Source organism: Cucurbita pepo, chromosome 15 (genome assembly GCF_057944985.1).
Source record: "Cucurbita pepo subsp. pepo isolate OVF chromosome 15, ASM5794498v1, whole genome shotgun sequence".
Lineage (NCBI taxonomy): Eukaryota > Viridiplantae > Streptophyta > Magnoliopsida > Cucurbitales > Cucurbitaceae > Cucurbita > Cucurbita pepo.
The window spans coordinates 11,072,578-11,093,986 of NC_141812.1; the positions used below are offsets into that span (position 1 = coordinate 11,072,578).

Genomic DNA, 21,409 nt, shown 5'->3' on the forward strand with positions numbered 1-21,409 from the left:
AGATATCTTTAGCTAGGAGCTGTAATACATATCTGTAAATTTTAGACATTGACATTTCTATTGATATCGACATATCTGTAAAATTTAGACATCCTCGTTTCAAGTGACATCAACCTTTGAATGCCTCTTTGGTGTAGGAAGAGGACAATGTCCCTTGGTGTAGAAATAGGGCCCTTAAATGGCTACACTTTTGCCCCTTTGGCATGGGTTTGGATGGTGACGAGGACCCACCAAAATGGGACCCACTGCACATGTGGAACCTCTCAACCAATTACTAGTTGACACATCTTATTCCTCAAATCACCGCCCACCACGTGTAACAAATTATATTTTTCTTTTTAATCATCAAAATTTTAAATCAATATAAGAAAAACAAATATGTGCATTATTAATATATCTAATTTACATTATTTATGTGATAAATATATATACGTCCATGATATATCAATATAAAGTATATAATATACTTTTAAATCCAATATCAACAACTAATCTTCACATCTTAAAAGATTTAATACTATCAATGAAGCAAGGGTGAGCCTTTTGACCTAGTGGCGTAGTGATATGAACCACGACCAAGGAATTTCCATACCTCAAGGTCTAACTACGAGGACAAGAGCCAAGAAGCTACAACAAACTTTGTATATTTATATTCAAGCTATGGTGAGCTCATCAAAAGAAATTCTAGAAGACATTGGAGACCTCACTTGTTTGTATGTTGAACTTCAAGCTAAATTTAGCTAAATTTATGGAACTAGTCTAAGGATGACTAATAAGACATTTCATTCATTCCACATTTTAGTCCTTTTAATACAGAGGTTATGGTATTTCTCATTTACTAGCCAATTTAATTTGAGACTTGTGTGTCATATAAGGTTGTAAATACTATATAGATTGTAAAGGCTAATCATTTTGGAATTTAAAAAAAAAAAAATAGAATTTCTATTTAAAAAAAAAAATAGAATTTCTATTTAAAAAAAAATAGAATTTCTATTTAAAAAAAAAATAGAATTTCTATTTAAAAAAAAAATAGAATTTCTATTTAAAAAAAAAAATAGAATTTCTATTTCTTTTAGCTAAGATTTTATTTGCAAATTCATGTGTTTAGAACTTGCATGCTAGAGTTATTATTGATCAAACCTCTTAGAGAGTGATTCGAATCACGAGTTTAGAAACAAGTTTTCTTTACTCTTGATCTTGATCATCAAGCTAATCCATTTCATACTTTTCTTAAGTTGATTTCATATCACGTAGAGTTGAGGCAAATTGGTTAGAACCGTAACCAATCGAACATGTATGCACTGGGGCGTGTATGGTCGAAGGAGTTTAGTTTAAGGAAAATTTTCGACAAAATTCCCGAATTTTTTTCCTTTAATTAAAACAATGATTAACTAAGAGTTTGAAATCATAGATTATAAACTAAAATCGGATGTTTTGAGGTTGAATGCATATTTGTGGAGCTTGTGCAACTTCCGAGTAGGTTTTCAATTCAAACTAAAATTCCCCGCAATTCCCTGCGCTAATTCTTCCCCCGCTATGAAATTTTCAAATCCCACAATCTTTCTCTCTTTCCTTTGCAGCTGCCATCGCCATAACAATCAATGAATCCAGTTCTTCATTGCTTTATGCTTCCTACGCTCTCTCTTTCTCTTTCGGCCATTTCGGATCACCACACGACTTTCTCTTCGTCCCAAACCCCAAACCAGATCCTAGTTCTTGTTCGTTCCTGTTCTTTTCCCCTTTCCCTTTCTGGGTCTTGTCTGTTCCCTTGCTCCACAAAAATTGGAAGAGATCCACCCCTGTTTTTGACCCATTCTTTCAATTTCTTTACTGGGTTTTCTCGTAAGGGAACGATGAGTAATTAGAGCTTGTTTATGTTCTAATTTGTTGGGTATTTTGTGGGTTTTGTTCTGTTTCTTTGTGTTGGTTTAACGCTTTGAATGTCTTTGGCTGTTGGGGCGGCTTTGGATTCCAAGAACATGGGGTTCGATGAGAACCGTGAGGAGGGAGAATCATTGGATAGCCATGGGAAGGGGAATGAAGCTGAGAAGATTGGTGGGCAAATGAGTGAAAATTCTGTTTATGCAACGGAGGATGAGGGTGATGATGAAGGAACCAAAATCGAGTTGGGGCCTCAACTCACATTGAAAGAAGAGCTTGAAAAGGATAAGGTTAATCTTGTTCTTGTTCTTGTTCTAACATTCAAGATTGTTTTGTAATCAATTTTCTTTGTGTATAAGCTTTGTTTCTGTTCTTTTGTGGTATGTAAGTTTAGGATGATGAGAGTCTGAGGAGGTGGAAGGAGCAGCTTATTGGGACTGTGGATTTAGAAAACGCTGGAGGTAATTATAACTTAGAATTCTTCCTTGTTTTTTCAATGTATGTCGTTGTTATGAAATGTGAGATCTTACATTGGTTGGAGAAGCATTCTTTAGAAGGGTGTGGAAACCTTTCTCTAACAAAACCGTGAGGAAAGCCCAAAGATAATAGCCCCAGCGGTGGGCTTAGGCAGTTACGACGGTGTGCCAGTGAGGATGCTGGCCCACAAGGGGGTGAGTGTGAGATGAGATCCCACATCGGTTGGAGAGGGGATTGTGAGATCCCACATCGGTTGGAGAGGGGATTGTGAGATCCCACATCGGTTGGAGAGGGGATTGTGAGATCCCACACCGGTTGGAGAGGGGATTGTGAGATCCCACACCGGTTGGAGAGGGGATTGTGAGATCCCACACCGGTTGGAGAGGGGATTGTGAGATCCCACACCGGTTGGAGAGGGGATTGTGAGATCCCACACCGGTTGGAGAGGGGATTGTGAGATCCCACACCGGTTGGAGAGGGGATTGTGAGAACCCACACATCGGTTGGAGAGGGGATTGTGAGAACCCACACATCGGTTGGAGAGGGGATTGTGAGAACCCACACATCGGTTGGAGAGGGGATTGTGAGAACCCACACATCGGTTGGAGAGGGGATTGTGAGAACCCACACATCGGTTGGAGTGTGGAAACCTCTCCTACCCCTCCTATCAGACCCAAACGGCTACCCCTCCTATCAGACCCATCAAACGGGGAAGTCCAGAAGGAAAAATCCAGAGAAGACAATATCAGCGGTAGCTGCAAGCCCAGGAAGAAGTTTTCACACTTTTATAAGGAACACGCTTCAACCGATGTGGGATCTCACATAAAACACTTATCTCCGAGGTTTCTGCAGCCATATAGCTTTTCTTTTGGCTTGGTTTTGTTAGTGAGTACCAATTCTTATGTGTTTTTGTAGAAACTGTTGAGCCAGAGGTGAAGATTCTAAGTCTGTCAATAGTGGCACCTGAGAGACCAGACTTGGTTCTTCCCATTCCGGAAGATGGGAACCTAAAAGGGCTGTGGTTTACCCTGAAAGAAGGCAGTCCTTACAACCTGAAGTTCTCCTTCCAAGTCAATAACAACATTGTTGCAGGCCTCAAGTACACCAACACTGTCTGGAAAACTGGTGTCAAAGGTTTGTTTCTATGTCTGATTCGTCTCTTCGTTTATACAAGTTCGAGTTTCGATGATTCGTAACTCGTGTTTGTTTCAGTTGACAGCTCCAAAGAGATGCTTGGAACTTTCAGTCCCCAGGTAGAGGCCTATACTCATGTAATGCCAGAGGACACCACGCCCTCTGGCATGTTCGCCCGTGGATCATATTCAGCAAGATCTAAGGTCAGCTTGTTTTTGTAACTCTTGAACTTCTGTGATATTGTCACATAACAATGCCTTGCTCATGAACACAAAAGCCTTTCACATTATTCCCATGTCTTCATGCTGTCCAAATCATGTGGCCCCATGATTCCATTTATTGATACCTGTTCTTCTGTCCAGCCATGTTCTTCTATACAATATATGCTATACAACCCCCTCTCCTCATTCAAAACCCGCACCACTTTGCACACGATATTGTCTGCTTTGCCCCGTTACGTATTACCGTCAGTTTCTTGGTTTTAAAATGCCTCTACTATGGAGAGAGTCTAGCCCTACTCCAACCAGTGCCTCACACCTCCCGGTGATTGACTCTGATACCATTTGTACCAGCCGAAGCCCACTAGTAGTAGATTTGTACAGTCTGTGAGGTTTGTTGGATGATGAAAGTCTCACATCGACTAATTTAGAGATCATGGGTTTATAAACAAAGAATACTCTCTCCATTGGTACGAGGCCTTTTGGGGAAGTCCAAAGCAAAGCCATGAGAGCTTATGCTCAAAGTGAACAATATCATACCATTGTGGAGAGTCGTGTTTGTCTAACAAGGTTGACGGTGATACGTATTGGACCAAAATGGACAATATCTGCTAGCAGGCTTAGACTGATACACTTCTTTTGACAAACCTTTCCTTGTTCTCAAAAAACTTTCTTGATCTTACCCTTTTCATTCCACAATGAGGTTCCTCAAACCTCGATTCAAACGGTGTATGACTCGAAACCGAATGGAACGTTTTCCTCAACTCATCTTCAATGGAGGAACTTTTTCCCTGAACTTTGATGTTTCTCATGAAAAAAATGAGGATTTTCCATTGTTGTTCATATCATTTTGGCTCAAGAACAGCTCTATATTTGTAGTTATAATGAAGTATGAATAGCTTTTTGTGTATGTTTTTGCAGTTTGTTGATGATGATAACAAGTGTTACTTGGAAATCAACTACACATTTGATATCAGAAAGGAGTGGGCTGCAACATAAATAAGCCAATGATTAGCCTGAGGAGCAGTGATGTTCTGTTCTGTTCTTAACCTGCCATTTTAGTCAATTAATTTCTCTTTTAATTACATGTAATTATAATTAAGGAAAACAAGTTTGTTAATTGCTAGGTATATGCTGCATCCAAACTCTTACAGGTTTCCAGTGGTTGGGATGAGAAGCTGAATGAATGGAAAAAAATTGAAAATAAATTTTTTTATTATTTTAACTTATTTAAAAAATGTATGTTTATTATTATTATTATTATTTTTAAATATAATTCTTGTTACAAATAAACGTGCAATATAATGCAGTAAAAGAGACTTTTAAAATATATATATATATTTTTACAATAATAAAAATAATAATCATTGAAAAAAAGAAGCTAACAGGCTGTTTGGCTTGGTTGTTTCTGACTATTTCTGACAGATTTGAATCCAAGTTAAAATTACAGACATCCTTAAGTCAATTCTCACCAATACCAGAAAATTACCTTTTACCCTCTTTCAATTTTTTTTTTTTTTTTTTAACAGTCAAAGTTCATGTCTTAAAATGCATTTGGGAGAAATTTTCATGTCAGTTTTTTTAACCGAGGTGAAATTTCACAATTTACTTTATTGAGGCCAGCATTCTTGATAACGCATGGTGTAGTGTCGGGTTTTGATACCATTTGTAACAGCTCGAGCACTACGAATAGATATTGTTCAATTTGGGGTTTTCCCTTTCTAGGTTTCCTTCAAGATTTTGAAACGCTGCCTCAATTTGGGGTTTTCCCTTTCTAGGTTTCCTTCAAGATTTTGAAATGCTGCCTCGAGCGGTTTCTTGATACCATTTGTGATCGTTCAAGCACTACGAATAGATATTGTTCAATTTGGGTTTTCCCTTTATATAGGAAATTATAAAATGATATGAAATCTGATATAAAAGTTTGTGAATAAAATGGAGTAAATACTCATGCAATATTTGTAAATTATTTTTTTCGAGATTAACATATTTTATCAGAGGTCTTTTTAGATTAATAATATTTAGAGGCGAAGATTATAGATTCTATAGATAATCTTTATACATAATAAAAAGATTTTTTTTTTCTTTTTTAAGATGATTAGATGAAAAAAGATTAAAGTTAAAATGAGGAGACTTTACTATTTATTTCCTTAAAAGAAAAATAATAAAATAAAATTGGGAATTGGTAATTAAGGAAAAATAAGAGAAATTAGTGATATTTATGAGATGGTCACATGTGATTAAAATGCATTAATTTTGTCAGCTCAAAACCAGCCAATTTGTTTGGTTCTTGACATTGCCCTCACATCTTCCAACCCTTCTACACATTTTTTTAATTCATATTTTTCCAACTCTATTTATTTATAAATATATATATATATATATATATATATATAAACCCAAATTCCAATGGGTATTGCAACTTCTAGAAGGAAAAAAATAAATAAATTATATAACGAATCTATTTTGGTTAACAGTCGACGAACATTCATTTTATAAGTTGTCTTAATATTGTCTGAAACAACAATATCTTTGTAAAGGTCGATAAAACGAACTAAGAACATACGTATATGGTAAGATTTTTATCTAATAATTACTACGGATAAATAAAAAGTGAATATGATATAGCAAATAAAAGGAGTAATTAGCAAAAAGGATAAAATGGCTATAAAAAGGAGTAATTAGCAAAAAGGAAACAAACATAAATGACAGCATGGAAAATACCTAGATCCAACTATTATAAATAGAAGACAATTTGATGACTTGGACATATGATTGGACTTATGATCAATCATGAAACGGTGGGTTAATGGGTCACGACTTCCTCCCTTCTAAACACAATCTTAATGAGCTGGCAATATTTTTAATTAAATTAAAGATATTTGATTATCACACTTCGCCAAATAAGCATGAGGTGCCTTGCCACCGACAATGAGGTGGTTCAATTTTTCTAAATTCTAATTAATTCATGCTTAAAAATGTCGAAAATAATAAATAAAAAAACCCTCTTTATTTTTTATTTTATTTTTCTAATTTTTCGAGTATGGGTTCAAATTGTAAATAATATATAAATATTTATTTTAATATATATATATATATATATATATATATATGAAGGAAATAGTATTTAAACAAAAAAAATGATTATATTTGTGTTATTATATGAATTGATCTTGTATTATACATTTCTAATATTAATTATTAAGGATTAATCAGCTAATTTTAAGTATTAATCATTTGAAGTTGAGATTGATTGAATCTTGGGCCGTAGGGCCGCCCCAAACGGCAGAAACCACCGTGGGACGGCGGTAGCCGGAGGTGAGATTCGGATGTTGGTTTTGTTATTGGATGATAATCATTGAAAGAGAGACAGTTGGCGGCAGAGCCGACCTCGGAGTTGGAGCACCAAACCCGACACAAAATTCCCTTGGTGGGCCCCCGATATGTTCTATTTTATTTTCGCTTCTCGCGATATTTCGATTAATTTCTCGTTGTGTATTATTATTATTTTTTCCTCTTTTTCTTTAATTATAATTTTCCGACGAGGGCACGAGACATTCGTGAATAAATTGATAAACCTAACTTTAGGTAAAAATAAATACTCCAAGAATTAAAATAATAAAAAAGAAAAGAAAATAATAATAACAATAATAATAATAACAACAATAATAATACATCACTTCTATCAAAATTATATTTTAAGATTTAATTACCGGCTCGAACATAATTTAATATCCTAGAATCGAAACTCTAATTTCAAAATCCTAATCGGGTTATTCAAAGCATTCAGCAAACAAACTAAGTTACTGTACAAAAAAATTTCAACATTATTGTGAGAAATGTTCAGATTCGATAGTTCGACAGATAAACCGACACCTGAAAAGATTAGACTAATTTTTTTTTTTTTTTGTTGGATCTTGAAAGGAAAAGAAATTAAAAATAGGAAAAGAAAAGGTAAAAAAGAATTAGTTCAAATGTGATTAAGAAAGGGTACCCTACATGGCCCACTTGTTAAGAGAAAAGCCTTCCCATTAAAGTATGGTTTTTTTTTATGTCTTAAGGAAGATCCCATCTCTTAGTTCACAACCCATTTGCTGTTCTTCTCCATTTCTTTAAATACTTGTTTCAAATTTTCAATCTTTATATTTGTGTTCTTCATCTCCTTCCTCATTATTTCTCTGTAAGAGCTTTTCTCTTGCCTGGCTGGTTAGTATCCCTCTTGTTGCCATTGCTAATTATGCCTCTTTTACATTTGGGTTTGCTTGCTTATGCCTGCTATCATTTCTAATGAGCTGATCTAGATCTGGGTCTTTCTTTTTTTTCACTTCTTTCTTTGAGATTTGTTGATTTGGGTTTTGTTTGAAGGAGTGATGGGACAATTTGAATTGGTTATTTGGGTTTGTATTTCTTTTTCCTTCTAGTTTTTCTGTTTGATTTACTTATGATCTTTGAATGTGTTGTTTTCTTGTTTGTGCTCTGTTTAAGTTGGTTAATGAGCTTGTGAGATCTGGGTTTGGACTTGTTTAGTTTAGTTCTTCCTGAGATTTAGTCAGCTTTAACTTTAACTGCAGTTGAACTGTTTGTGAAAATGTCTCTATGAACTTGTGAAGCATATTGATTTAGAATTCTAAGATCTGATACTGGGTAGCTTTTTTGATCTGCAGGAAGTTGTGGAAAATGGAATTTTCCATGATTTTCACTGTTTGTAGTGCATTGTTGCTTCTGAGTTCTTCATCTGCAGATGCCCAAACAGCAAGCCCACCATCACTTAGCCCAGCCCCAGCACCAGCGCCAGCCTCAGATTTTGTGAACCTCACAGATCTCCTCACTGTGGCTGGTCCATTTCACACCTTCCTCAGCTACCTCCAATCCACCAAAGTTATTGACACCTTCCAAAACCAAGCCAATAACACAGAGGAAGGAGTGACTATCTTTGTCCCAAAAGACAGCGCTTTCTCGGCGCAAAAGAAACCGTCTCTCTCGAATCTCACCGACGATCAGCTCAAATCTCTCATCCTATTTCATGGCTTGCCACATTTCTATACCCTTTCTGAATTTAGGAACCTCAGCCTTCAGAATCCGATCACGACATTTTCCGGTGGGCAGTACAGTTTGAACTTCACAGACGTTTCAGGGTCTATCCACATTGGCTCTGGCTGGACTAACACAAAAGTGAGTAGCAGTGTGCATTCAAGTGACCCTGTAGCAGTTTACCAAGTTGACAAAGTTCTGCTGCCTGAGGCAATCTTCGGAACCGATATCCCGCCCACCCCAGCACCGGCACCGGCACCCGATATCGCTCCTTCTGCAGATGCTCCTTCAGCTGATAGTGATGGAAAGACTGCTCCATCTTCAGAACCAAAGCCATCATCTTCCAACAGGATCATCAACTGGGGGAGTTTGATTCACATTGTTTTGGCACTTTCAGGTGGATTTTTGTTTTGATTGTCATAAAAAATCCTACCACCCATTTATTACATTAAGAAAACAATATTGTCATTTTGTTCTGTTATTCATGTGAAGCTCCATTTTTTTGTGAACATATATGTTGTTTGATTTGTGCATGAGATTTCCTACTGTGTGGTCTATAAATTATGATGGGAAAGGAATTTTGTTTTACACTTCAATGTTTTATTTCAATATAAAGCAATACCACACACCAATTCTTATATTCGGATACTCGCCCATCCCAAGAACACGTTTCAGTTGATAAGGATCACTTTTGTTACGTTTAAAGTTCTCCCGAAACATGTGCTCTTAAACATGTTCTAGCACCGACAGTTTGAACTTGTTCAAGCTCGAAGAAGTTGAGGAACTTGAAAGGTTGACAATGACATTATTTTTAGTTTCCAAGCCTTATTTTGTTTTCAAACTTTATAATATATTTTATAAACATTTGAATAAAGAATTATACCCATACTTTGAAAACAGAAAAATATTTAAATTATTGCCTTTTATGAGAACAAATAATTCACTTATAAGGTTAAAAATTTAAGTTTTTTTATAATCAAGGAAGAGAGGCATTTGAAGTTTGGTAGTAAATTTTTGAATTTGGGTTGATTATGAGTACCAAGCCATTCGTGCATTAATTAATGGAAATTAAAGCCTCCCAAAGAGAAAGAAGATTGCGTGATGATTAAGAAATGTATTAGAGAAGAGAGAATGAACAAAGGAATCAATGGATTTTCATTTTGAAAACTCTGAAGAGAACAAAAGGGTGTTGAATTATATTACATATCATTTTTTTGTTCAAGCATTTCAGTGGCTGAGTTTAGTTTTTGGCTCCCCATTTTCTGGGTCTCAGCAGTTCCTCAAAACAAGCACGATTTTCTCTCCTTTTCCTCGCCTATTCTTGTCCCTAATTCTCATCCTCCTCTTTGCCTCTTCACATCCTCTTCTTCACCATGAGATTCATTTCTTGATTAATCGCCTCCATCTCCAAGCCTATGAGTTTTCTCTAGGTATCATAGTCTTTCAATCTCCTTTTGCATTGCTCTTAATTGTTTTTCCTTTCTGGGTTTTCTTTATTTCCATTGAATTTGTTGATTTCACACTGTCGGATTAATCCCCAAGTCTGAAGTACGTTGAATCGCAGGTAATCTATGGCTCTTCAAATGGGTTTGTGTTGGTTTCTCATTTCATGGAATCTATCGTTTCGTCAATGATCGTCTTTGTTCCATGTTTTTGATGTTGGTTTCATTTGTAGTATTGATTGGAATTTATTGTTTCAGTAGTTAGGAAAATTTCTTTGTGTTTAAAGATTGTGCAAAAAGAGAGGTGAAGATGTCAAGCTTTGTGGGTGTTCTTGTTTCTGATCCATGGCTTCAAAGTCAATTCACCCAAGTCGAGCTTCGAACCCTCAAATCCAGAGTAAGCATTGAACTCCCTTTTGCTTGAGAGCTGCTCAAGTTTGTTTTGGTTATGTTCTTGTGAATTCTTTTCAGTTGATATGAGAAATGGTTTTTATGGATTCAGTTTCTTTCGGTAAGGAGCCAATCGGGTCGTGTCACGGTCGAAGATTTGCCTCCTGTTTATGCGAAATTGAAAGCTTTCAGTGGAATATTTACTGAGGATGAGATTAAAGAATTCTTGAAGGAAACAAGTCGAGACGTCGGTGAAGAAATCGATTTTGAGTCGTATCTTAGGGTGAGTTTATTCATTATTGGATTGCTATCTGTTTATGTTGAACTTTTCTACAAGCAAAAGCAGTAGTTGAATTTACATGATTCATTACTGTAGGCATATTTAGATTTACAAGCCAGAGCCACAGAGAAATCAGGCGGATCTAAGAATTCGTCGTCGTTCCTCAAGGCTGCCACAACTACGTTCCATCACGCAATTAACGAATCCGAGAAAGCATCTTATGTTGCACACATAAACAGTTTTCTGGGTGAAGATCCATTTCTGAAGAATTATCTCCCTTTAGATCCAGCTACCAATGATTTGTTTGACCTTGCGAAAGACGGCGTTCTTCTCTGGTAGTCGAAACAACTTAAATTTAGACGTTTCGATGTTTAACTTTGTGTTAGATTCATCTACCAATCTTTGTTTATGCTTTTGGTTGCCCTGTGCAGTAAGCTCATCAATGTAGCTGTTCCAGGGACCATAGACGAACGAGCTATCAATACGAAAAAAGTCCTTAATCCATGGGAGAGAAACGAAAACCATACGCTCGGCCTTAACTCTGCAAAGGCTATTGGATGCACAGTGGTTAACATTGGCACACAAGATTTGGTTGAAGCTAGAGTGCGTTAAAAGCTACCTCTCTGTAGCATATTCATTTAAATAAATTTATTGTAAAGTTTCCTAATCTTTGTCCCCCGTTTTATTTTATGTTCTAGCCACATCTACTGCTTGGATTGATATCACAAATCATTAAGGTACAAACGAATCGATCTTCTTCATTTGATTTTCCGAGGTCTTCACTATTCGGACGCTTTGTTTATTTCTTTTAATCATCTGGGAATGTAGATTCAAGTGCTGGCTGATCTTAATCTGAATAAAACTCCTCAACTTGTGGAACTGGTTGATGATAGCAAGGTGGTTTTCTTTTCTTGAAGCTGATATCATATGACTTGTAACACTTCTAACAATTATTATCAATAATCTTGCAGGAGGTGGAAGAACTCATAGGGTTAGCACCAGAGAAAGTTCTACTCAAATGGATGAATTTTCATCTGAAAAAAGCTGGCTATGAGAAACAAGTCACAAACTTTTCATCAGATGTGAAGGTTAGAAGATTGATTATAAAAGTTAGATATTTGAATGGATTTTAGATATTTGATCATCTAAACTTAGTTAGATCCGTTCGTCCTTTGCAGGATGGGGAGGCATATGCTTATCTGCTCAATGCTCTTGCACCGGAGTTCTCTGGTCCATCAACTTTGAACGTGAAAGATCCTACCGAAAGAGCAAATATGGTTCTTGAGGTTGCAGAAAAATTGGAATGTAAAAGATATCTAACTCCCAAGGACATTGTTGAGGGCTCACCTAATCTTAATCTTGCATTTGTTGCCCAAATTTTTCAGCAAAGGTGAGAAGATTCATTTTCTCCTTCGTGTTTGGTTTGGACTGAACCACGATGGTTAACCGGTTACTCGAGTCTTACCCATGAGACGAAATATCATAAGTTGGAGGTCCATATGATTTCGAGTCGAAAACTTGATTGGAAGATAGAGAATTTGTTGACTGGTTGTCTATAGCAGTATGTTTCATTGAATATCTTATTTGAATTGCAAACTTGTAATGCAGGAATGGGTTGTCTGCCGATACTTCCAAAATGTCATTTGCAGAAATGATGACTGATGATGTCGAAACTTCGCGGGAGGAGCGGTGCTTCCGGTTGTGGATTAACAGTATTGGCATAGCTACATATGTGAACAATGTTTTCGAGGACGTCAGACACGGGTATTGTTTTTGTTTTACCATAACTTATGAACCAACTATTTATCCTCCTATTTATGGACAAGCTTGAGATACGTCCATACTGCAGATGGGTTCTTTTGGAAGTTCTTGACAAGGTTTCTCCTGGATCAGTAATCTGGAAACAGGCAACAAAGCCTCCTATCAAGATGCCATTTAGAAAAGTTGAGAATTGCAACCAAGTAGTAAAACTTGGGAAGGACTTAAATTTTTCTCTTGTAAACGTAGCTGGGAATGATATTGTGCAGGGAAACAAGAAGCTTATACTAGGTAAATTTCTCCTCGTTTCTAGAATTTGTACGCTTCGATCCGTATTCACATTCGAGCTTGAAATGAGATGTTGTTATGTTGTGTTTATGATTTGTTTGATTTATCAGTTGCTAGCAGGAAGATTAATCAACCATACTTTTTAGCTATATACATCTAGAAAAAGAATGAAAATGATTTGTGTAACAGCCAAATCCCACCGCTAGTAGATATTGTCCTCTTTGGGATTTTCCTTTCGGGCTTCCCCTCCATGTTTTTAAAACGCGTCTCTAGAGGTTTCCACACCCTTATAAAGAATGCGTTGTTTCCCTCTCCAACCGATGTGGGATCTCACAGTCCACCTCTCTTCGGGGCCCAGTGTCCTCGCTGACACTCGTTCCCTTCTCCAATCGATGTGAAACCTCCCAATCCACCCCCTTTTGGAGCTCAGCCTCCTTACGGACACATCGCCTCGTTTCCACCCCCTTTCGGAGCTGAGCCTCCTCATTGGCACATCGCCCGGTGTCTGGCTCTGATACTATTTTGTAACAGCCCAGGCTCACTGCTAATAGATATTGTCCTCTTTCGGGTTTTCCCTCAAGGTTTTAAAACGCGTCTGTTAGGGAGAGTTTTTCACACACTTATAAAGAATGTTTTGTTCGATTTTACTGCCTAGTTACTGCTGTTGATTCAAAATTCCCATTCTGTAATATAAGAGACTTGGAGATCCTCAAAGTAGAGGTAGAAATTGCAAGACCAAACATCTAAAGACAATTGGCTTCTTTATTGAGCAGCATTTCTATGGCAACTGATGAGGTTTTCTATGCTTCAACTGTTGAGAAACCTGAGATCACACTCTCAAGGTAAAGAGGGCAAAGAGATTACAGATGCTGATATTCTGAACTGGGCAAACAACAAAGTGAAGAAAGCCGGTAGAACCTCCCAAATGGAGGGCTTCAAGGTAAACAATTGAAGAACGTTCGCGTTTCTACGTCGACTTTCTTTCGTTGATCGTTTCACGTCAATGATATTACTTGTGGTTTCAGGATAAGAACCTTTCAAATGGCGTCTTCTTCCTCGAACTTCTTAGTTCTGTGGAGCCAAGGGTGGTGAACTGGGCTGTTGTTACAAAAGGAGAAACTGGTGAGTCCTTATGTCCCCTTTCCTCCAGTTCGATCTTTTTGATCGTTTCAGTTTTGCGGGGACGGGTCGGATAGCTGTCTTACCGTAAAATTGTCAAATTGCAGACGAAGACAAGAAGCTGAACGCGACGTATATTATTAGTGTGGCTCGAAAGCTCGGCTGCTCCCTTTTCTTGCTCCCTGAAGATATTATTGAAGTAAGTTGCAACTAAGTAGATAATGGCTAATCTTTTCAAGAACTGGTGATTGTAAGTGTTGTTAAATTGTTGTTGTTGAACAGGTGAACCAAAAGATGATCCTTATACTGACTGCTAGCATCATGTACTGGAGCCTGCTGCAACAAGCAGGGGAGTCTGAGCTGTTAACCATGAACGACGGTAACGTTTCGGATGCAAGCACCGAAACGTCCATGGACGGGACGGGATCATCCTTGGCTGCCCAGACATGTGCTTTGGCAATGGAGGACACTGCTGAAGTTCAAAATGAAAATTCTTAACTTATAATACAGGAAGATGTTTGGTAATAGTATATTCATCCTCTTCTAATTTTGAACTAGAAAATTTTGTTCATTAGGTTATAATTTCTTTTCAACCATTATTATATCAATACAATAATAATAATAACAATAATATGGGAAAGGGAAAGGATTATCTTTCCCTTGGTTCGGGCAGATACTTCTACGTTTTTCGTTCGTTATGTGGCTTTTGGTTTAGTCCTATACTCCCGATTCAAGATGTTTGAAATTCTCGACTTAATAGTCTTGAAGTTTGAATCTCTCAATTCTACGTCGTTAAGACTCAGAGCTCTGGGTTAAGAGCCTCACTAGTAAAGTTGTAGTACCGCTGCAACTGTTGTGGTGGTGTGACAACAACCGTGGTGGCGTTTGCCACCGAATCTAAAAGCTTCCTTTGAAACTATGGCGTTTGATATCATCAACTCGACGAGGTTCTATCATATAGCTTCTTCTACTATGTTATCGTGATAATTCTTTTTAAATATATTGAAAAAAACAACGATTTTCTATTTAATTTAAACATTTTTTATATTATATTAATCCTTGCGTTTCTCCATTTTTATATCGCTAGGTTTTAATTATAAAAAGTAGTTCTTATTTTAAGTATCAATAATAATAATAATAAATAATAATAATAATAGTAGATAGGTCCTTTAATGTCACATCTACCATATGTATGCATATTAAATTTTGGGTAAGATTCAAACTTTTAACCTAAGGTATTAGATAAAAACAATAATTATAGTAAAAAAAAAAAATTACCCTCAAATTATTCCAGTTTTAAATGAGTTGGGCAATGAAATATTAATTTGATATTATTTATTTTTATTACGTAGCGTCTTATCTTTCTTCGTCCTTTCAATATTCAAAGATTATATACTTCAATAACTCGATCTACGGGTTTATAAGTGAAGAATATAACTCCATATAGGGGAAGCCCAAAGCAAAGCTATGAGAACTTATACTCAAAGTGGACAATATCATACCATTGTGGAGAGTCGTGTTCGTCTAACACAATTCAGCCCATAAAATTTTTTCGAGTCATCAGATTTTATGAATAGCTGTACTTACAAGCCTCTTAACCTTTAAATAATGCATGGTTTACGAATTTTGGAGTCGAGATAGAGATGAATGAAGGAGAGGGAGCGGGAGTCATGGAAATAGTACTAGAATCATACAAAGTTGAAATCTTGTAGCAACAAACTAAAACCCAAACACAGGGAAAAAGGAAAAACTAGCAGCCACTCCATTCCCCATGCATTTATTTCACAAACTTCACACTTCACACATTAACTTTAAACTATTTCATTATTTCAGCCCATCCCCACGTCGTCCTACGGCTTTGCGCCCTCCACCACTTCACCGGCGTAGCTGCAGCACCTGTACCCGCATCGTCCATACCGGCAACCCCTTCCATACCCACCTCCGCCACCGTACCCACCACGACCTCCGTACCCACCACGACCACCATACCCACCACGACCACCATACCCACCACGACCACCATACCCACCACGCCCGCCATAACCTCCATCATATCCTCCATACTTGGCATCCTCTACGCCATTGGTCTCCACCGTGGCTTCTACAGTATCATCATTAAAACAAACTAACGTTAGAATATTATTGAGATTTAAATGGAATAAATAAATATTTTACGAACTAACCGTTCTCCTTCTTTGCGGAGGTCTCTGCGAGGTCTCTCGCGGCCACCTCCGAAGAGATAAGGAGAATGAGGGCGAAGAGAAAACCGAAAAAAGTAAAGGCCTTGGAACTCATTTTTGTGTTTAGGAAGAGACTAAATTTTGAAGATGGGATGAATAAGATTTGCATATTTGTAGATGTATTTATAGGTGCAAAAAGACTCGAATTCAGACCATGGCTATTAAAGACGGACCCATAAATTAGTTGGGTGTTGATAAGCTGATTAAGATGTACGTGTTAAGAACGCAAATTTAGTCAGCCCTCTTCAAAAATCTTATCTTTAGAGCCAGCAAGATAATAAGTCAAACTCTTAACTAGCGCCCTCTCGAGAAAAAAAGCTTAAGATTTTGTATTCGGAAACTCGATATAAAATATCAGGTTAAAAATCAACAATAGATCGATCGCGATTAGTGACGTCGCTTGTACTCACGGTGTCAGATGATTCAGAAAGCTTTGTGGTATATAATGACGCTTTAGGGAAGAATCTATGATTATCTATGCTTCCCAAGAGCCGAAGATAAGGAGAAGGATTAAATTTGGATAGAACCCCGCTCCAAAAATTATTTTTGAGAGATGATTTAATGAATTTATATTAAAAAAAAAATAGATATATTTAATTACTAAATTAAAATAGTTTCTAAAGAGAAAAAAAAAAAAAAAAAGAAAAAAGAAAAAAGCACATGAAGACAATGTTGTTGAATAGCTATCCTTCAACCAAGTTGGACAGAGATGTTTGAAGTTGAAAAACAATGTACCTAATATTATCTAAATTTATAATTTTAATATTATTATATTTTTCTTTCATTATATTTATATTGGTCTTCAACTCTATAATTAATATAAAAATTTCAAAATTAATCGACTATTTTGGTTACAAAATCAAAATTATTCAACGTAAGTATAGCTCAATTGATTAAGATATCACTAAATTTCTTTAAAATAAAAGGTTCAATCTGTGTTTCCTAAAAAAAAAATCGGTAGAAGATATTGATAAGTTCATATAACAATCAATTTATGTAAGGATGACCGACATAAATTTCATGAACACTCTCGAAATCTCTCGAAATCTAACACCAACACGCACATTCTCTCTCTAGACCCAACAATCAATCAATTGTCGTGAGGCGATTACCTTACAAATGGTTAGATTTATTCAATTTTAATCTTTATCGTTTATATGGTCCATTTCCATCTACCAATTTTCAATAAATCTTAAAATTAACTTTAATTTTCATTTAAATTAAGTAAGTAATAATAATAATAATAGTTTTAAGGACATTTCAATATCATTTGCGTATAACGAGTATAACGAACGAAGATTAAACTTCCTAATATCATTCGCGTTCAATCGAACTATCCTGATATCATTCACGAATAGATGAGTATGAGAAAAATGGAAAGAGTTTAGGATAGGTATTGGGAGAGAGTGTAATTGGCTCATGGGTAGAGATTGAAGTGTTGATATTTGTAGGTCTTTTTCATCTCTGATTTGTGTCTGCAAATGAGTGATGATATGGGGCGATGAGTTAAAGTTGGATATTAAATGCTTGGGGCACCATTGTCAAACTTTCAAATTGCCATATTCATTGTGCAATTCAGAGGTGGATCCTTCGCATTTATGGCGTGGGGTCTAATACTCATCTCTCTTCATCTCAGCCCAAACCTTCTTTGGGTATATACTGTTCTTCGACCTCACTTTTCCGTATTTATCGAACTTTCAATTTTGTGTTTAATTAATTTTCAAACAACATCGACGTCGACACAAACCTAAAAGAAATAATCTTATCTGTGTGTCTGTGTGTCTAATACATCTGTAGAATGTTTGAAAAGAATTTTGAATAGGTTCACGAACTATATTTATAATTTAATTTTATCATATATTTTGGTATGAAATTTTTAACCCGTGTTTAAACTCTTACAATGTTTTTTTTTAAAACCGTTGCAGACGGCAGTAGACGTGTTTTCTTATAGTGGTTTAATGGCTGAGCTTATTGATCAACTATTTTATGCAACTATTCGTGGGTTGATGGAATTTTCTTCAAAGTGTTTTTTTTTTTTTTCGTATTTGGGCAGCGATAACCCTCCGTTTGCCTACGTAGATACTGAAATTTTCATCATCTTTCTAACTTAAAGCTTCGAGATGAACGTATGAAATAATAGCACAAACAACGCTTGAAATACTTGAAAAAGGAAGTTAAGATAGTCAAATTTGGTTGGTGTGCTGGGACAAAGGTGGGTTTGAATGCACTTAATAGCATGCATAATATGAACGCAGTTAATACTCTATGGAGAGGTAGAAGAAAAATGTGTATAGATAAAAAGATTTTATATCGAATGGACGAAGATTAGGGATGTATATTAGTAGGTCGGTATTGATTTTATGTCACGTTTAATAGTTTTTGTTTTTGGAAACTCTAATGCGAGATTTTGATTTTATTTTTAGTACATATAATGAATAATGAGTTCGAGCTAATGAGTTGAGCAATGTTTTAAATTGATAAAAAAAAACTTATATAAAAATTAAGATTTTAATGTTAACGTGACAAAAAAAAAATTAATTCAAGCTAACACCATTTTTTAAAAAAAGTTTTTAATATTATTTTTTACAAAAAAAAAAAAAAAAAAAAAAATTGTCTTAATTTTTAAAATAATTAGTAAATATAAAGCTCAATTATTTTAGTTTTTTATTTTCTATTTTTGAAATTTTACTAAAAATTTAAATAATCCTAAAAAATAAAAATTGAAAGGGCAATTAGTATCAAAATGGTAAAGGAGCTAAAATAATTGAACTAGTCATCAATATTTTTAGCAATTATTATAATTAATTTGTTGAAATGAATAATTTTCAATAATGATTGAATTATACTTTTATTTTTATTTTTAATAATGATTGAATTATACATGTATTTATATTTTACAACACATACCCTCAATGAAAATTGAATAATAATAAAAAAAAAAACAATAGATACTCCTTGAAATGTATTATTTAATAATAAATTACATTTTGAATATTTATATAAGTCATATACTAATAAATATTTAAGTAAATGTGAGGAAAGTTTAGTAATTAAGACATCTTTATTTCTTTAACAAAATGTAATTTGGTTTGGGGCCATGCTTGTTTATTTTATTTAATAAGATTTAATAGTATTCAATACAATAATGTATAAATAAAGTTTTAAATATTTTATTTATGTAATTTTTGTTGGGAGGAGTCCACGTTGATTAATTTAGAGAATGATGATGGGTTTATAAATAAAGGAATACATCAACCTTGGTATGAGAGTTTATATTTAAAGTGGACAATATCATACCATTACGAAGAGTCGTGATTCCTAACAATAAATGAGTTAAATTATTTAACTAAACTAAATATAAAATAATTTAAAATGGAAACTTTTTGGAGAAGAAAACCCCAATGAATGGAAGAATCAGAGTTGGAAGTATAAATATTAAGAACCTTCCAAATTTGTACCATATTTTCAACCATTTTTCTTGTTTTTATCAGCCGACCAACCCCTTGCCATGCAATGCCATTCTTGGTCTAAACTCATTGCCAAACAAACCAACGGCGGGGAAAAATGGTAAGAAATGTTATTTTTTAATAAACAATTAAAATATATTAAATATCCTACTGTTAAATTTTCGAGAAATTTTTTCATTTTAAGCATTTTTAAATATAAATATAAGAAAATTTAACCGAAGCATTACATTCTTTACAAGGATGTGGAAATATTTTAGCAGACGCGTTTTAAAATCGTGAGACTGGCGACGTAATGATCTAAAATGAATAATATTTGTGTTGGAGAAAGGAACAAAACATTTCATTCCTGGTAAGGTGTAAAAACTTATCTATGATAGACATGTTTTAAAATGGTGAGATAAGACAGTATCAGTACAAAATGAAAATAAAAAATTGTTTTAAGGAGTTTTTTATTAATTAATTGGACAAAGAAACCAACGGCTCAAAACCTGAAAAGACTGAAAACACCCTTGAACAACGTGCAAAAAATCTCTGTGTAAAGCACAATTGACATAAAGCTCTCTGTTTCCGAGACCTCTATATATAATAAACGATTTTCCGTTCGTTCATTCATTCATTCACAAATTCTTGACTATTTCCTTTGTGTTCTTGGAAGAGGTTAAAAATGAGCGTAGAAATCTTGGACAGTGCTACGATCGTGAGCTTCGTGGAAGACGAAGAGGCATTCAGAGCGACAATTACAGAGCATTTCAGGGAGCTTGACATGGACAGAGATGGGGTTCTTTCGTACGGAGAGATGCTGAAGGAGTTGCAGAGTCTTAGAGTGTTGGAGACCCATTTTGGAGTGGATGTGAAACCCGACCCGGAAGAGCTTTCCTCTGTTTATGCATCGTTGTTCTCGCAGTTTGATCGGGACTGCAATGGGAAAGTTGATCTGGGTGAGTTCATGGCTGAAACCAGGAAGATGATGCTGGCCATGGCTAATGGTATTGGCCTTTCCCCTGTTCGAATGGTGTTGGAAGAGAATAGTCTCTTGAAGAAAGCTGTGGACAGAGAATCAACCAAACTCGCTGTTGCTTGATTGTTTCTTTGGAAGGATACTCATCTCATGAGATCCTAACAAAATTTTGAGACCCTTCATCTTGTTCTTCACTTTTTACATTTCAATCAATAATTTGTTCAACTTCGCTTATTACTTCTTTAATTTTACCGATGTCTACAAAATGGAGCGAGGCCACTTATTTCTAGTTTGAATTAACTATCGAATATATGATATTCGTAATCATTTAATATTTGAAAGATATATTAATTCAAAGTAGAGCTAGTATAGTGTTTAGTGAGACTTATTTCTAGTTTGAATTAGTTATGGAATATACGATATTCGTAATCATTTAATATCTGAAGGATATATTAGTTCAAAGTGGACCTAGTACTTCGGAATATATAATATTCGTAATCATTTAATATAAAGTGAAGCTAGTACACGGTTTAGTGCAACTTATTTCTAATTTGAATTAATTATGAAATATATCTGAGATATTCGTAATCGGCTAAATTTGAATAGTAGTATACTTTATTTTATTTACAAGATTTAGTTAATTTATATTTTCTTTGTTTGTAGGTATTAGTTAGTATCTTGTAATTTAAACATTGTGAATATCAATGAATATTGAACCTTCGATCC

General features: G+C 35.3%; 5 protein-coding genes across 8 annotated transcripts; 4 read left to right on the forward strand and 1 right to left on the reverse strand.

The window, feature by feature from the left end:
- The first annotated feature begins 1,464 nt into the window (after positions 1-1,464).
- LOC111811797 (rho GDP-dissociation inhibitor 1) lies at positions 1,465-4,961 on the forward strand. The gene is made up of 5 exons (XM_023698831.2): positions 1,465-2,171; positions 2,276-2,342; positions 3,274-3,492; positions 3,571-3,695; positions 4,632-4,961. Exons 1-5 carry the CDS (start codon positions 1,941-1,943, stop codon positions 4,707-4,709), a joined length of 720 nt encoding a protein of 239 aa, XP_023554599.2. The 5' UTR covers positions 1,465-1,940; the 3' UTR covers positions 4,710-4,961.
- Positions 4,962-7,772: 2,811 nt separating this feature from the next.
- LOC111811786 (fasciclin-like arabinogalactan protein 7) lies at positions 7,773-9,331 on the forward strand. The gene is made up of 2 exons (XM_023698814.2): positions 7,773-7,916; positions 8,375-9,331. Exon 2 carries the CDS (start codon positions 8,388-8,390, stop codon positions 9,153-9,155), a length of 768 nt encoding a protein of 255 aa, XP_023554582.2. The 5' UTR covers positions 7,773-7,916; positions 8,375-8,387; the 3' UTR covers positions 9,156-9,331.
- Positions 9,332-9,895: 564 nt separating this feature from the next.
- Positions 9,896-14,690, forward strand: FIM5 (fimbrin-like protein 2). Of its 4 annotated transcripts, none has more exons than XM_023698658.2 (15): positions 9,896-10,171; positions 10,445-10,580; positions 10,686-10,856; positions 10,950-11,188; positions 11,285-11,456; positions 11,552-11,590; positions 11,682-11,750; positions 11,825-11,941; positions 12,032-12,243; positions 12,462-12,617; positions 12,703-12,902; positions 13,673-13,839; positions 13,925-14,021; positions 14,126-14,217; positions 14,301-14,690. In XM_023698658.2, the coding sequence occupies exons 2-15, from the start codon at positions 10,494-10,496 to the stop codon at positions 14,514-14,516; spliced, it is 2,034 nt and encodes a 677-aa protein (XP_023554426.1). In that variant the 5' UTR covers positions 9,896-10,171; positions 10,445-10,493; the 3' UTR covers positions 14,517-14,690. The 4 variants fall into 4 exon arrangements, with proteins under 4 accessions (XP_023554426.1, XP_023554424.1, XP_023554425.1 ...); XM_023698656.2 differs by having other exon boundaries at positions 9,897-10,171; positions 10,442-10,580; XM_023698657.2 differs by lacking the exon at positions 9,896-10,171 and adding an exon at positions 10,278-10,305 and having other exon boundaries at positions 10,442-10,580.
- A 996-nt stretch (positions 14,691-15,686) lies between these two features.
- On the reverse strand, positions 15,687-16,364 carry LOC111811828 (uncharacterized). Its single transcript, XM_087118104.1, has 2 exons — positions 16,202-16,364; positions 15,687-16,119 (listed from the first exon to the last, which is right to left on the reverse strand). Exons 1-2 carry the CDS (start codon positions 16,311-16,313, stop codon positions 15,869-15,871), a joined length of 363 nt encoding a protein of 120 aa, XP_086974230.1. The 5' UTR covers positions 16,314-16,364; the 3' UTR covers positions 15,687-15,868.
- Positions 16,365-20,319: 3,955 nt separating this feature from the next.
- Positions 20,320-20,917, forward strand: LOC111811829 (uncharacterized). The gene has a single exon (XM_087118210.1). It carries the CDS (start codon positions 20,390-20,392, stop codon positions 20,804-20,806), a length of 417 nt encoding a protein of 138 aa, XP_086974336.1. The 5' UTR covers positions 20,320-20,389; the 3' UTR covers positions 20,807-20,917.
- The last annotated feature ends 492 nt before the right edge of the window (positions 20,918-21,409 follow it).

Excerpts from the sequence above, each read along its gene's own strand:
- LOC111811797 (XM_023698831.2), top strand. The coding sequence starts at position 1,941 with ATGTCTTTGGCTGTTGGGGCGGCTTTGGATTCCAAGAACATGGGGTTC. Across the intron at positions 2,343-3,273 it reads GGATTTAGAAAACGCTGGAG|AAACTGTTGAGCCAGAGGTG; the intron begins GTAATTATAACT and ends GTGTTTTTGTAG. Across the intron at positions 3,493-3,570 it reads CTGGAAAACTGGTGTCAAAG|TTGACAGCTCCAAAGAGATG; the intron begins GTTTGTTTCTAT and ends TGTTTGTTTCAG.
- LOC111811786 (XM_023698814.2), top strand. The coding sequence starts at position 8,388 with ATGGAATTTTCCATGATTTTCACTGTTTGTAGTGCATTGTTGCTTCTG.
- FIM5 (XM_023698658.2), top strand. The coding sequence starts at position 10,494 with ATGTCAAGCTTTGTGGGTGTTCTTGTTTCTGATCCATGGCTTCAAAGT. Across the intron at positions 11,189-11,284 it reads AAAGACGGCGTTCTTCTCTG|TAAGCTCATCAATGTAGCTG; the intron begins GTAGTCGAAACA and ends TGCCCTGTGCAG. Across the intron at positions 13,840-13,924 it reads CCCAAATGGAGGGCTTCAAG|GATAAGAACCTTTCAAATGG; the intron begins GTAAACAATTGA and ends TTGTGGTTTCAG.
- LOC111811828 (XM_087118104.1), bottom strand. The coding sequence starts at position 16,313 with ATGAGTTCCAAGGCCTTTACTTTTTTCGGTTTTCTCTTCGCCCTCATT. Across the intron at positions 16,120-16,201 it reads CTCCGCAAAGAAGGAGAACG|AAGCCACGGTGGAGACCAAT; the intron begins GTTAGTTCGTAA and ends ATGATACTGTAG.
- LOC111811829 (XM_087118210.1), top strand. The coding sequence starts at position 20,390 with ATGAGCGTAGAAATCTTGGACAGTGCTACGATCGTGAGCTTCGTGGAA.